At 44.7% G+C, this 16161-nt stretch overlaps 1 protein-coding gene across 2 annotated transcripts in view; it reads right to left on the reverse strand.

The window, feature by feature from the left end:
- Glb1l2 (galactosidase beta 1 like 2) overlaps positions 1-15951 on the reverse strand; it is a 42903-nt gene extending 26952 nt beyond the window's left edge. The window contains exons 1-5 of one of the 2 annotated variants that reach the window (XM_021172140.1): positions 15787-15951; positions 5868-6065; positions 4264-4332; positions 3555-3650; positions 1175-1283 (exon numbers count right to left, since the gene is read on the reverse strand). In XM_021172140.1, the coding sequence (XP_021027799.1) occupies positions 1175-1283; positions 3555-3650; positions 4264-4332; positions 5868-6065; positions 15787-15872 (558 nt within the window). In that variant the 5' untranslated portion in view covers positions 15873-15951. The remainder of the gene's footprint in view (positions 1-1174; positions 1284-3554; positions 3651-4263; positions 4333-5867; positions 6066-15786) is intronic. The other variant, XM_029481926.1, reaches the window with a different exon arrangement.
- Positions 15952-16161: the final 210 nt, after the last annotated feature.

The raw sequence follows: 16161 nt of genomic DNA on the forward strand, positions 1-16161 counted from the left end.
ATATGTATATGTGTATATATATATATATATATATATATATATAGTGATGATTAACTGTATACTTAAAAGGCTCAGTTTTTGTTAAATACATCTTACAAAATAAAAAAATCAAGTGAAGCAATTGTGCTGTACCCATGAACAGAGCTGGTGATTCTATTCACATGCCTCAGAATGCATCCCCAGAAAACCTTCACTGCTGCTCCCACCACGTAATGCACTGGACCATCTCAGGAACTCTATGTGCTAGGACAAGCTAGGCCAAGAAATCCCAAGCTTCCTGATTCTTTCATATTTAGTTCAGTAAATAAAAAGACAGGACACTCAGTTACATCTGATATACATAAGCAGCTACATCTGATGTATAGTTATAAATTTTCTGCAAATGTGGCTCAATTGATATTGGGGTATATGTATATAAATTTTTCCTTGCTTATGTGGCTTTCAAACCAACTCTGATAACCTGTTTCATCTGGCTGTTTATTTGAACTCATATTGCTATGAATGTTCCAAACCATTAACCCAAGAGTGGTTTGTTTTTTTTTAAATCAGTGTACTATTTTATTGCTGTACTAATTTCCTAATATCATTCTTTGTGGTTTTACACAGCAACTGGGCTAATTAATCCCATTCCTGTTTGTTATTACTTGGAACTGTTACATAAAATATTAAGATTCTTTCTACCGAAGTTTCATCTGAATACATTTGTCTTGAATAATAGGAATGAATTTTATAGCACCATTTGGTAGCATACTTTGAAAAGACATCAATTAGAGCTTTATCCTTACACAGAATTCTCATGTCCCATCTTGGGCCTTCCCATGTGTGCTGTGCCCTGTGTGGTCACTGTGTCACTGAGACCCTGACAGATGCATGCTTCAGTTCCTAAGGCCTCCTACTGACCCAAGCTCAGTTAGAGCTCTAGCTGCACAGACTAATATGTGTCCCCATGTCCACCTGTTATTTCAGTTCTGCCTGAGATCACACTAGTATGCACACTCTTTGAAAACACAAGTACTTCGGGCCCTTGTGTTCTAAATCAAGCTCTCACAGAATGATGAAGAGTGTGCCCTTGTGGTGAGAAGAACTGCAGGGCCCTCATCTGCAAGCTTACTGAAGATTGCATGCTATTTAGAAGACAGGCAGAAAATCAAAACGCCTTTGCTTTTTCTTTTACCTGAAGTGGCACCACCCTGGACATCAGGTGGTCAAAGTAAAGATCCACTGCCTTAGTGAAGCCGTGGTAGGTTGTCCTCAGCTTCATGTCAGGGTCTTGGAGGAGCCAGCTTGGAGACAGAAATGAGGAAAAGGAGTATCAGTGCTATCGTCTGTGGGTTTGCTTGGGCAGGCCAGTGAGCATGGAAAGGAAGCAGCTTCAACCCACTCAAGAATGAGTCTGGAGAGCAGGTCAGGCCAGGGCCAGTTACCATCCCACCACCACCAACTAGCTAGGAAGTCAGGAAGCTATGCACGCAGTCCAGAGGCAAACACATCACAGTGCCAGCCTACACACTGAATGCCTTGGGAAGTTTGGGTTGAACTTCAAGGCTACAGGTGCTCTTAACTGCCCGCTGGAAAAAGAACAGCAAGACCTGGTCTTCAAGTATTTACACTAGCGGCCCAAACGGGCATCAGAGCACTCCTGGAATCCAGCACTCAGCTGAAACAGGGGAATCAGGGTCTTAAAAGCAGCCTAAGCTAAATAGTGAGGTAGCTGGCCTGTGCAGTAAGACCCCATCCCAAGGCAGGGAGGAAGGCAAGGTCAAAAGGATTACAAATCACTGGACTAGAGAAGCCCAGATTCAACCTTCCGGGATGCCCCAGAAAAATGATCCTGTTGACTTGTGAGATGGTATCAGAGGGACTCGGGAGCCTGTGTGCTGCAGTCTGCCACCAGAGCAGCAGCAGGAGAGCAAATTGAAGTTGTCCCTTGATCTGCTGTGGTCACATATCCCAACAAAAATTCAGCACCAGGGGCTAGCTCCAAAGCTAAAGCCAAAGTGCTTCCCATTCAAATGAAGTCCTAAAAATCATGTTTTCTAACAAGAGGCTCTAATGTCTCCCTTCCCCTAACTCGGAATCTCTGAAAAGTGACAGAAACATATCAAGGAATGTCAGCTGATAATGAAAGGCTGAAGGGAGTGTCTCCCCTAACCTGACCTGCACATCCTGAACTATCAAGGAGGCCTATTTTCTCAAAGCACTGACATCCTATACTCCTGGGAATCCCTCATGAATGGGATGCACCCACCCATGGAGAGTGCCCCCCTCCATGGCAAGGGAGAGCAGATCTAAGAGTCCCCATTGCTTCTAATTTAAGGGTGTTAAACCCTGTTGTCCTCCTATGCCCGGCTCCAGCTGAGCCCAAGGAAAATGCTGACAGTGGCACAGGTGTCTAATCCGCAGAAAGGGCCAAGCAGCTTGTGTGCTCACAGCTCTGCCTGAAACACTGTGCCAGATCAGAATGATCCTGGCTGCTGGACAAAAGACAAGTTGTACCCCTGACGGAAGGGCAGGCCATGCTGGAAACAGAGAGCAGATAAGATCTGGGCATAGTACGTGTGCTGTGAAGACAGAGTTCCCCAAGCCACTTCTAGGACCAAGAGGTTCAGCCTCTTGGGAACAGCAGAAGTGGGCAGAGCCTGTTGCTAGCCACCAGTCATTGATGCTGTGAGGTCAGGCACAGCACAGGTGGGCAGAAGCTGTGACTAGCCACCTGTGATTGATGCTGTAAGGACAGAGATAGTGCAGATGGGTGGAGCCTGTGACTAGCCACCAGTGATTGATGCTGTGAGGTCAGACACAACACAGGTGGGCAGAGACTGTGACTAGCCACCTGTGATTGATGCTGTAAGGACAGAAACAGTGCATATGGGTGGAGCCTGTGGCTTGCCACCTGTGATTGATGCTGTGAGGTCAGGCACAGAACAGGTGGGCAGAGCTTGTGGCTAGCCACCTGTGATTGATGCTGTGAGGACGATGATAACACTTGATAAGACAGAACTTTTTCTTTGCCTGAAAATGAAGGCAGTCTTGTTGAGAAAGGAACAGATGTGGGTCCACATGATACCCATTCAGACATCACTCCCACAGCATAATGCTCAGCACACTGACCTTACTGGAAATTACACTTAGGCAGAACAGACCCAGGAGGACTGAGGACAAAACCGCAAGACCAATTCCTCTACACTACAGCAATACTTGGGGTTTTAATAAATCACCAGTAATATCTCTAAGAAACAGATAGGATGATTTGGTTTGTTTCCTTTTGTATTGATGGACAGATCAGATAAGTAACCTGCCTGGGTGCCTCTCCAGTGTGGCCAGAACAATGAAATGCCTCCAGGCAGATACCTCCAACTGCTGCCACCTGACACATAGAAGGACCTGAGGTTACTCAACAACAGCAGGGATGGCAGCATTATGCCAATGCCCCTTGCTTCAAAGAGAAAATTCTGCACAGAATGAAAACTACCTTAAAAAAAAATACTAAGTCAACACCTCTAAGCACCCAGACACTTCCAGCTACTCTGGAGACCCACACTGCCATCTCTCACCTGGGCAAGCCCCCGAGGTCAATCTCACTACAGATGTAGGGCCCTGGTCGCAGAATCACCCACAGCCCAATCTTTGCAGCCAGCTGGATAAAGGCCCTAAGAAGAGAAAAAAAAATGTCAGCCCTGAGAATCTAGAATAAGATTAAATATGGGAGGAACCACAGGCATTTTGGGTATCAATTCTTCCCTGTTCCTCCCTGCCCCTTCCTCTCTCAATCAGGAAACATGGCGTAAGAGGGACATGGCCAAAGCTCAACATAGCAGAGAATTCTTGCACAACACAGGGAGCCAGAAGCCCAGGGAGCTGGGTATGCACTGCTTCCTTGCATCAGGACCATCCCTGCAGACCCACTGGACGTGGTCAGACAGACAACATACAGGAACTTTGCACTCAGAAGCAGCCAACTCCATCCCAGGTATATGAACCCCAACAAGGATTCTGGTGGGATATGGGATCTAGACTCTCTGGACTGTAGTGAAAAGGAGGACAGGAACCTGTATGTAGGCTGAGAGCCCTGGGTAATATGTCACAGCTGGAGAGCATCCAGGCCCTGAGTTCAAAGCCTTTCTCAGCACTCTAAGAACAAGGCTCAAGACCCAGTCCTCAGTTTCTCAAAACAGAGTCAAGACGGAACATCCTGATGGCTTGTCACCAACCCCAAGTAACTTCCCATCCCAGACCAGGCACAGAAGCACCAAGACTACATACTCTAGGTCCAGGTTCCCGGAGAAGTCGAATTTGCCTCTTTCTGGCTCATGGAGGTTCCATGGCACATAGCTGTAAAAGACAAGATAATTGCAGGGAAGTTTGTTCATCCACATAAGCATCTAACACTGATTATGACAGATAGCTTCAGACCTTGGAACCAGGCATGAGGACCATTAGAATTCAAGGCAGGCCCTAGGAAGAACATTGCATTGCCTTAGGAGGACAGAGAGTCAACTTGACTAAGGTGAAGTATGAGATATTTGGAGTAAAAGGTCAGGTTCTGTGACTCCAGATTAGCACACACTGCAGTATTCTCAAGGCCTTTAGGGGCCCTCTAAGAAATTGTCCCCATTTCTCTCAACAGAGCTCTGATTTATTAAAAGTGTCCCTTTTACAACTATCTTCAAAGCTAGTTCACAAATCACTCAAGGTAGCCCACTTCTTTGATTTATAATCATACCTTTTTGCCTAATAATGGAGAATTTCAAGCTGTTGATCCTTTTTATTTCATAGAAATAGCCCCAAATATAGGTTAGAAATTTTGAGGATAAAGCCATAAAAAGACCAATATTGTTCATAACTGGGCCTGTTTCTATTTATTTCTATTCATTTTAATTCTCTGCATGTGTGTCATGGGTTGGGGGGACATATGCATGTGAGTTCAGGTTCTCACAAAGACCAACGGTGCCTCGGGTGCTTGAGACACAAGCAGGTTGTAAGGCTGACATGAATGCTGGGAACCAAAGTCAGGTCACTCTTGACAGCTGAGCCTCTGAACCTCGTTTTCTGATGACTTGCACAGTCGACGTTTTATCTGGTGCCTGCCAAGGAGCACCAGGCTACATGCAGGGATCATAATCACAACCGTCCAAAGATCTTTCCAGAAAATAGATGCTGACTTGCTGATAGGCCACTGCCCTTGAAGAGGACTACACTCATCCAGGGTACAAATTTGGGAAGCAGAAGTTGCTTGTATAAAACATTACTGGTCAATCTAGACAAAGTGAGGCACACCTGCAATCCCAGCATCCAAGACTCTACTCGAGGAGGACAGAGTATGAAGCCACACTGAGCTGTATAGTTCACCTCTCAAAAAGAAAGAGAGAGATAGAGAGAAAGAAAGAGAGAATTACTTGTAGCATGTCTTTATAACAACAACAAAAACTCTTTTTGTTGTGCACAGTTACAATGGAAAAGTCACTTGAGGAAACAGGGAGATGACAGTTCCCCACAAGCCATGGAGGCTCCAGGAGAAAACAGATTATAGACAGCTTGACTCTGAGACTCTGCGTGGTTAGCCTGCAGAACTGTGAAAAAGCAGTTTATTTATTCAAGCCACAAAATGAACAAACAAACCAACTCCTATATCTATATCTATGCTTCTCTCCCTCTCTCTCCCTCCCCCTCTCCCTCCTTCTCCCTCTCTCCTCTCCACTACTTGATTGCATCTCCCCTAACACATCTGTTGGGAGTTCTGTAGAACTTGCAAACCTAAGCAAGCAACATCGGCTGGCTTCCTGTAATAGCTTTCTTCCTGCAAACACTTTTGCAGGGGCTCTATTTGGTAGCTAGGCTTGGTGGAGGGATGAGGAGACAGCACTTACGTGGTAAGGGTATTCAAGCCACAGGCTTTCAATTTGAGCAGGCGGTCCCTCCAGTACTCCCTGGGTACACGGAAATAGTGTATGGATCCCCCCAGAATCTGAAAGGTGGAGTCCTCCAGAATGAAGTCTGGGCCTTTTGTTCGAAGTCCCAGGCGCTGACGTTGGAGCCATAGGGGAACCAGAGTGCTCCAGTTCAACCTGGAAAAGCAAATGCCCTCATGTGGTCTAGCGTTTCCACAGCAGTAAGCACCAGCACAGAGACGCACACTGTGTCCTTCTCTCCTTCACAAGTCTTCTGTTTTCTCTCTTTCACCTGCTCCCAGGGTGGCCAGAGAAACCTCCCACTTAGCCAAACCTTGAAAGGTGACTTTCTTCAGCACTACTTCCTGGGCTGGGCCCCACTGCAGGGGAAGAGCAAGCAGACGCTGCAGCCAGGAACAAGACAGACACAACGTTCAACATGAAGACACGTGGGCTAAAAGGAGAAAGGATGAGGAAGGGTCATACTACATGAGGAAGACCTCTCTAGTGTCACAGACACAGGAGCAGCTGCAGCTCACAGGCTCCTACTATTGCCAGTTGCTCTAAGCCATCAGACTAGATATTAAAGCAAGAGCTACTAAAACAGTACCTCAGAGCCCCCTCATGGTCACAGCTGCCCACCTTGGGATTCAGATACCTAGAAAGAGGTGTCTAGATTAAATGGCATCCATTCACTGACCACATATGGAGTTCTTAATTATCTTCTGAAAATCTAGTATTAACTAAGGGTTAACAAAGCATGGTAAGGGCATGCCCAGGAAGGCTATGGGGTAGCTGCAGCCCATGAAAATGTTCCTATTGATGTCTCAGTGGTTGACTGGCCAAGAGGAGCCCTCAGCTTGTTTCTCATAATTTATACGACTACAAGTCTCTCTCCTTATCTACACTCTTGAAGGTCAAGAGAAAAAAAGCAACATGAACAGGTTTAGGGAAGTTGGAGACTAAAAATACAAACAGAAGAATATTTGGTGTAAAGTCAATTTTTAATTACTGCTTTTTTCATTATAGATCGTGCAATGAGAGGTCATCTTATTGCAGGCAGGCTCTTCCGCATAAAACAGCATCTGAGTACCAAGAACTATGGCCCTAATGGCCCCAGAATGGGCAGATTACTAAGCGTGTGAACAGTGTATGGGCAGCATGGTATACTTAGGGATTCTCTGGGACCATTCATGAACAATGAATATTACTTTTGATCTATTTCTTTTGGCTTCTCACACACACACATGACCAGCTTCCAAATGCCTCTCCTCTCTCTCTCTCTCTCTCTCTCTCTCTCTCTCTCTCTCTCTCTCTCTCTCAGAAAAGCTTCATCTTCCAGACATCTGATGACTCTTAGGGGATGAAAACAAGAGCAGCATCTGGAAGTAGAAGATCTAGATGTGATGTGAGGCCCCTGGTAGGTATCCTCACCCTAAACTAATGACTCCAAGTCTGTGGGTGAGTTTCTTCTGTGGAATGGGACTGATGCCTGTCTCTACCACACAGAAAGGCCACTGGGAGCTTCAGGTAACAATAACACCCTGTGGAGGATGATGAAGGAATTTATCCCTATTTGAAAGCAACTCGTGCTAATGAGCTTGCACGGCACAGAGAATCGTACTCCGTGCATTTAATGACATGAATATGAAATAATCCCATGGGTGCCACTCTCCCATTTTTGTAGAAAATACTTTTGATGCCTAACTTTCTGTCAGGCTATCTTATTACACTACCAAAACTTTTGCACTGAAAGATCGGTACAGAGAAATCCTACCGATCCAAGCCTCTGCCAGCATGTAATCTATTCTTGCCACGGGCCAAACCCTGCCTATTTGTGTATCTCCCTGAGTTTGAGGGTACTTCCTCTGAAGTACATGCTCTGCTTCATTTGCCTGCTCACCTACACATACACACACACACACACACACACACACACACACACACTCACACACACACCCTGCTACACCTGCCAGGCTACTATGAGTAATGACTAGAAGGACACATTCTTTCTTTAAGTCTTTTAAAGTCTTAAACAGGGACACAGTGACAATCTGGTTATGAAAATATACATACACACAAGCTCATTATTTTTAAAGACATTTATAATACATGTTACAAATAACTCTATCAGGTAGCAATCCTACTCGCTGGGCAGATCTTGAAAAAAAAATCTCTAGCTATTGGCTGAAGTTCACATCTGGATTCTTACTTCTTGCTTTCCTTGGTGAGCACCTATAAATGTCTATTTATAGGTGCAAGGGACTCATTCTGCTAAGCGCAGAGATATGGACTAAGCTGGAAGTAAGTTCTTTGAATCTCATTTCTTGACAGTAACAAGCATTTTCATCTGTGACCTAGTTGGTGACCAGTGTAGGCTGAATTCTGAGTGTGGTGTGCAGACAGTGAGCATTGCCATCTGTAGCTTGTTGGAAATGCAGGAATCTGAGACCTACTGAACCAAAACCTGCGCCTTAACCAGATTGCAAAGTTAAAGACAAACTTCAGGTTGTACTTTTACCTCTAACTTGTATGGGCTCACTCTCTCTCCTCCCACCCCCACTTCTCTCCCCCAGTCTCTCTCATACACACACACACACACACACACACACACACACAGAAATCAAACAAGGAATCAGTAAGAGAAGTAAAACTAGAAAGTTCTCAAAGAGGTAGAAATTGAACAGCACTCCTAACCAACAAATGAGTGGAGGAAAAAAAAAATCACAAAAAAAATCAGAAAATGTTTTGAGATGAAAAACAAAACCACACATAGAAAATATACAGCTCCATTTCAAACTTTTTAACTTCAAACTCCCATGAGCCATTATATGACTTAATATCTTTATTGCAATATATAGCAAGCAGATAAGGGTCCCGCTTCCTGCCTCCATATATCTTTTTCTCCTCTTCTCTCACCCACTAACAAATCTGAACTTGCAGTTGTTTAGGACCGGATCCTGGAGTCATTCTCAACTCCTCTTTCTTTTTCTTTCTCTGTCCTTTTATAGCCTATCATTTTTTAGACTTAAAACAAAATTTCACAATGCTGTTCAAGAAATAGGAAGTAAACAAACAAGCAAATGACTAACTGTTATCAAATTCCAAATTCTGGAAAATTCGTATCTTTTTTTCTGGAAATTTTCTGGTAGCCTACTAAAAAAGGCATTACTACCTCAATAAAAGGGATATATTCAGTGGGAAAACAAGGATAGTAGATGTTAGGTGTCTCCAGAGAATTCACTGTAAGAAAGAGATGATGCAAGGGAGACCTTCATATAACAAAGGACAAAACTCCCTGCAAATAGTTATTAACACTAATCATGATCATTAATACTAATAATCATCATATTAAGAATAAACCCCATAATTTCCTGGGTAATTAACTCAGTATTATTAGAATACAGGAAATGCCAACTGTGTGGTTCTGACTGGCTGGTTTAAAGATCATAGGGGCTTCACTCCTAAGTTAGGCTTGTTACCAAGGACATAAGCAAACCCTGGGGAATCCAGTGCATTCTGTTGTTTTCCTTAGCAAGCAGTTCACTCATGATAGCAGTTTCTTGGATGAAACCATAAGTACCTACCTTCTTTGGAGCTGGGAGCTTATATTACTTTTTTCTAGAACTTCTGTTGCTTTTGTATCTTGGCTTTATTTTAAAAAATAAATAAATTTCTTTCTTTATTAAAGAAGAAATTTAGGAGAAGGGCTGTGCCCTGCAGCCTAAGGCCTGCTCTGCTCAGTCATGTTTTGTTCTTCTGCCTAGAAGAAAGGGTAGTCTTGCTCACATTCTAGATAAGGGTCCTAGACAAAGATGTGTGTGTGCATGTGAGTGTGAGTGTGTGTGTGTGTATTTGTATGTGTGTTCCTAATGGGGTCTCATGTAAATCATCCAACTAGTGGCAAGTGAAAATACAGTGTCCCCTGCAGCTATGGAGGGCTACAGACATAGAAACAGGCTGCAGCAAAGAGACATGAGTTAGGTCCTGTGAGGACTCCTCATCAGGCTGAGCCTTGTGAAGGAGCAGGGTGAAGATGGAAGCTTCCTGACACTTTGCCCCTGATCACTGAGGTGGATCAGTAGAACAGAGAGTACAGTACAGGCTCCAGCAAGCAGCATGTCCCTGGATAGGATAAGCTGTGCTGCTATGTGAGACCCAGTGACAGATTACCACCTTTTTCACTCTGAATAGGCCCGTGAGTGGAATTTCAATGGTCAACTTAAAATAAAAACTGTCAGTCAACTTGTAAGACACTTGGGTAGGAGAAGACCAGATCCTGCCACCTCCTGGAACAAGCTTCTTAAATGACATATCCAAATCAGAGTGATTTTGGAGTGCCTGTCGCCATGCCAGAGGGTCCTCTGTAAATCCTGCAAACACTGATTTTTTCAGTACCAGGTTTTCGGTGGGGCTAGGAAGCTTCACTAGAGACAAAGACACCTCCTTCAAGAATCTGTTCACCATAGCCTGACCAGACATAAATGGTCCAGTATCCCCATGAGATGATACAACACAGACATCACCAGGAGCAGCTGAATGTGGTGATCAGGAATCAAAACCAGGTTGCACGTTCCTGTAGCAAGCCGGGCACCTAAACCAGCTGTCTAGAACAGTAGTCCTTCCATTCCCACAACTTACGAACCCTAATGGCTAATTACTTTGGTAAAATACATAATATGGTGTCCAAGATGAGAGCGTACAAGTTCAACTTCCAGATGCACTGTGAGCCTCTTAGGGTTTCCCAAACCAAAGATGAACTGAATTCAGTTCAGATCATCAGGCTAGCAGAGAAACCACAAGAATACCCACTACCTCATTTATCCCAGTAGCCTGGCCACAGACCACAATTCTACCTAGCAGGTACATTAAAAAGCCCAGAGACCTCATTATACACACATAGCAACCCCCCTGCATCAGCTCCCACATAGCTCAGTTTCGGATATCCGCCCTCTAGCTGAACAACGCTTTGGACTCTTACTTTGCTGAGTCATCAAACAGCCTCTACAAGGATCTGGATTTCAAACCCAGAAGCCAGTGTGTGCTCTCTACAGCGACACAAGGCACTACCGCAACCCTACTGTCTCTACTTTTCCTTTTGAAAAGATTTAGACTGCTTCCCAGGCTATAGATGTCTGTCCTCTTGGCCCTCAGACAGTTTTGTGCTTCAGAGGACAACGTTTTCTAAATCCTGTAGGAAACATATACATGAAGAGGCATGTATTAGATGGATACCTTGATACCCAGTAGTGAAATAAGGAAACCCTTTTGGATATTCACACCTGACAAAAAGGACAATTACAATGGACTTCAGAGATAGTGTACTTTTACTGTGACCAAAAAAGAATCCATTAAAAGCCTCATAAATTAATAAATTTATGAGTATTTCAGCCTAGATGGAAGTAAAAACTCTGATAATTCAAAAAGATTCTTGGTCTTTAATAATAAGCCTATGGGGTAATTCTGCGAGTACAGACAGAACAACCTTCAGATACAGGAAACAGCGCAGCTGGATAGAGTGCTTTAAAATCTGTTTCTTAGGATTATATCACAAAGGCATGTAATAGGCACATTAATCTTTATAAAACCTCAGGAATCTATATTGTCCTACACACAAACTAGAAAGAAGTTCCTCCCTTAGTCTAGACAGTTGAGCTCAAAATGCCCTTTATATGACCCAGAAGAAAAGAAATATGCTGTTTTGGAAGAATCTACCAAGATTGAAAATTAATATCCGTTATGATCAGCAATTCTACTTATAGAAAGCCACCCACTGGATATTTACTGCACTTCAGGAGCTAAAAGACTGAAAACAATCAATGCCCATCAAGTGGGGGAATGCTTAAATAAATTATGTATCTAATGGACCAGTAGAAAAACAATACAGCTATCTTTTCATGTATGTGTACAATGCATCTAAAAGAGCATCAGTAACTTTCTGGTGGGAAGGGAAATTGGGATAGAGGAGTTTCTTCTCACTGATGCTCCCTCTATCGTCGGAATGTTCATTTATTACCTACTCACAATTTTTAAATACTTGAAAACATCTTCTTAATTCTTGGGAACAGCCATGAATACCAGCTGAGTCTCTCTCGGGCAAACAAACAGCAGTCTGAAAGTGTCTGCTTCCTTACCATAAGCCTTGAAAACCACCCCTGCCCTTTCATCTGAGGAACAGTCCCACACAAGGGAAACTCTTTCTTCAACATGGGCTTTAATATTCAGAGTAATAGATTTAAGCAAACTGTGAGACCGGATGGAGAAGAGACCATGCCCACACCAAAAAGTCTTTGTCCCTGCTGGAGGAGGCAAGTTCGGAAGGTCAAACTGTCATTTTAGCAAAGAGCAAGTGCATGTATTTTCATTGCTACTTACTTGACCCAAAGTGGGAAGGACCCTTTCCCACCATTCTGATAGACCTGATACCAATGCCACATAGTTCTTTGCTCTGATCAAGAATATCAAAATCTGGGCTGGAGAGATGGCTCAGAGGTTAAAAGCACTGACTGCTCCTCCAGAGGTCCTGAGTTCAACTCCCAGCAACCACATGGTGGCTCACAACCATCTCTAATGGGATTTGATGCCCTCTTCTGGTGTGTCTGAAGACAGCTGGAGTGTACTCATATAAATGAAATAAATAAATCTTTAAAATAAAATAAAATGTCAAATCCTAATAGAATGTTTCCTTCAGAGATTGGCTACCATGGCTCTGTAAAAATCCCAGTACCAACACCATCATACCAGCACAGAGTAAGTCAGACATCTTACTTGTCCTGCACTGTGAGCTACCTCCCAGGCCACTTTGCTTCGCCACCTTTATGAGGCATGTGACTGTCTGCCCAGAGACACTTCCCAGATTCTAAAACCTTTACCGCTAAAAGATGAAAGGGACAATACTCAAAGAGTTTGGACACTCCGGGGTCTGTGAATCAGGACTCAAACAGAGTGGAGTCCTAAAATACATAAAACTCAGCAACGCCAAGAAACATCAGATGACAGACACAATTTGTCCCCGGGCCTCTGGAAAGCACACTGATTTAAATTTAAATGCAACTACCATAGCTAAGCCATCCACTTACCCACTTTTAGCAAGGAATAGTTTGAGAGAAAGACATCAGGGCTGAGAATCCAGATACTGCGGGTAAAGGGGCAGAGCCAAGAAGTGAATGCATCTCTAAGAAACACAAGGCTGACTAACTTATTCATTCACTCATTCTAATTCATTCATTCTCTCCCCCCTCTCTCTTCCTTGTCCTCTCCCTCCCCCTCCTTCCCTGAGCGCTGCCCCCCATTTTAGCCAGATAAAAATCTAAGCCTAAAATATGCAGAACTGACTGAATTTGCTCAGTGAAGTGCCCTGAGGAAAAGGATCATAAAGAGACTGTGGCCAGATCATATCAAATAGGCTTCCTTGTGTTCATCAAGTGGAAGGAAAACCAGAAAGGAGAGCAACCAACTGTAAGCATGGCTCACATGACAGAAAACACAGGACTCCACTCTTAAGATAAGTGGGGAGAAAGAAAAGAAAAGAAGCAAGCCAAGAGACAGTGCACACCTCAGATAACATATGAGGGCACGCGCACACACACACACACAATCCACCAGTGGTTACTGAGTCTTGTAGAGGAAGAAGAAGTGGGAGGGAAACAATGGGATACCAAAGAATTTGGGGGGGGAGATGGTTATTTCTACTACTTTTAATTGTAGTAGTATTTTTCCCACATTATCTACATCAAAGGCATCATTTGGCACAAAAAGAAAACACCAAATTGAATAAAATCTTCCCATAAAGTCATTTTTTAGCCCTCTTAAATATGTCTTAGATATGATTTAATCAAACAGCTATAATCACCTGTGAATAAACTGCAGGAAATAAAAAAGCAATGTTTCTAAGCCAGACACCTAACCCCCAGAAACCTCAAAATACCTGCTGATGGGATCCAGGAAAAGGACTGGTCCTAAAGCTGGGCTCCAGAGAACTTTGAGGAGAGCAGCCAGTTTCCATGTGACCCATATTCTATTAGCCACACCAACATTCCCCAACAACAGCTGGGAGAGGCCCCCACCACCCACTTAGTTAATGACCTAGTCAAAGCTGGGGGAAGCCAGGAAGTGAGGGCCAGTTTGTTTCCCTTTGGCTTCATAGCTATTAAAGTAACTCATCTATGTTAATACAGAAAGAACTAGACAGGATGCACCTATGGAGAAGATATAGTCAAAATGATGCCAAAGAGACTTGTTCTCTCAAGGGATCCCAAAAGATGGCCCTGATCTTGGGTCAATGCCTCTTTAACCTTCCTTGCCTGCTGTAAAGGAGAGTGTCATGAAGCAACTTCAGGCTTGAGCCACAACTATGAATTCCAACCCAGTCCACAGTCCCAGCCTGATTTCTGCTGTGGCCGGCTTGCCTGGGTAGGGAATCAGTTACTCACCTATGAGAGGGTTAGGCTGCTTCTTCATAGTCCTGTCCCTTGCCTGACCCCTCATCAGTGTCCTGCTGGGTGACAAGTGGCCCGCCTCCTTCCCACACATTTTCCTGAGGACTATTAGAAAATGCTACCTGACCAGGCTCATCCCTCACCCCTCTCAGTCAGGCTCATCCCACATCAGTCACCTCTCTGAGTCACCTGCAGGGACAGGTGTACTTCGATCAAAAACAAGCAACTATTTCTCTGGAGCTCCAGCTCCGTGGTTCCCTGCTCTATGCAAGAGCTTGTGTTGCCTCAGCCTGGAGTAATACCAATGGAGTTACATCAACCGTGCCCCTGGGGAAAGCTGAGAATTTGACAGAAGCCATGACTAAAATTCAAAGAAAGGGCAGTACGAATAAATAACAAAGTGTTTGGAACAACTAAGGAAACAAAAGGCCTTAGGAGTTTCCCGGACCCTAGAATGAGAAAAGATCTAGTTTCTTCTCCAACAATATGACATCCTCTCAGAAACAAAGAGGTATAAGTCTTGAAAGGGTGTTCACGTGAAGTTTCCAAATGTGTTCTCACGGCAGCAAAAAGGACTCAGATCTTAAATAAAAATAAAAAAAATAAAAAGCCCTAGTTTCTGGTTCAGGTAAATGAAGAAAGGAACCAAAGACAAAACTAAGGGTGGTAAGCTACCACCAGTTCCCAAGGCTGACCTCAAGTCTACTGACAAATTATTTCATGTTGCTGCCAAGCTTCCCAGCAACACTGGAGAGTTTGAATATGTAAAGCGCCAGGCATTGACCTGGAAGATCGTCAGGCCGGTGACTCCTATAAATAGATATGCTTTGGAAACCTTCTGGAATGGATCACCAGAAAACTTGTTCATGGGCAGTGGGTAAACCTTTCTTTCAATGAACACCACCGACTGGGACAAATAGCGTTCATAAAAGGGGGCCGTACAAAAGTGAAGGAGGAAAGTGGACAGACATAAACAGCAGTGCGGTGTAAATCAGGGTTGAGAATCTGAGAGAAGTCCACGGACTTCACCTTCACGGTGGACATCACAACACTAACTTTGCAGAATAGAGACTTCCAGCTTGGGAGGAAATGTAGGGGTCTGGAAGAAAAGCAGTGGGAGCTACATGAAGGAGTGATGGGGGTGTCTGAAGAGAAACGAGAAAGCCAGTTCTGTCGATCTTCCCACAGGACTGGACATGACTATGAACAGCAGAATCCAGCACCAAGTATGGAACGCTGCGAAACTCAACACACTGACCCCTAGGGACTGACAGGGCTGTGCCTGCCTGCTTTACCCAGAGGCAGGGTAAGAATGACTGGAGGCTCGAAGGGACTCCAGGCTGTTGGAGCGCTCTAAGAGATTAGAGTCGCGGTTTCCCAGACTTGTGGCAGACCAGAACCGGAGGTGTTGGGCTGGGACCAAAGGAGTCCCATAGGTGCTGGGCGGAGCGTTCTCTCACCTGCGGAGCACCAGGAAGCTCAAGACCAGCAGCAGCAGGAGTCCGAGTGTACGGCCTGGCCTCCGCCGCAGACTCCACTTGGGCATCTTGCGAACGCTGCTGGTAGACACCCGGGTTCCCACTCCAGCAACACTCAGCGGCGCGCCAAAGCCTTGGCCCGGAGGGGCGGGGCCGCTCACTGGTTACCTGGGCAACCATGTTACGGCCAGCCCAGCCCACTGGCGCCCATTGGCTGAGGTTTATGGTCCCGCCTCCACTCCCGGGTCTTGCACAGACAAGGGGATCGGCTGGAGACCAGGACAGGGAGGGGCGGAGCTGGCCTGTCGAAGGGCGGGGCTGTCGAGGGGCGGGGCGATCTCAGCCCAGGCCCAAACT

Source organism: Mus caroli, chromosome 9 (genome assembly GCF_900094665.2).
Source record: "Mus caroli chromosome 9, CAROLI_EIJ_v1.1, whole genome shotgun sequence".
Classification (NCBI taxonomy): domain Eukaryota; kingdom Metazoa; phylum Chordata; class Mammalia; order Rodentia; family Muridae; genus Mus; species Mus caroli.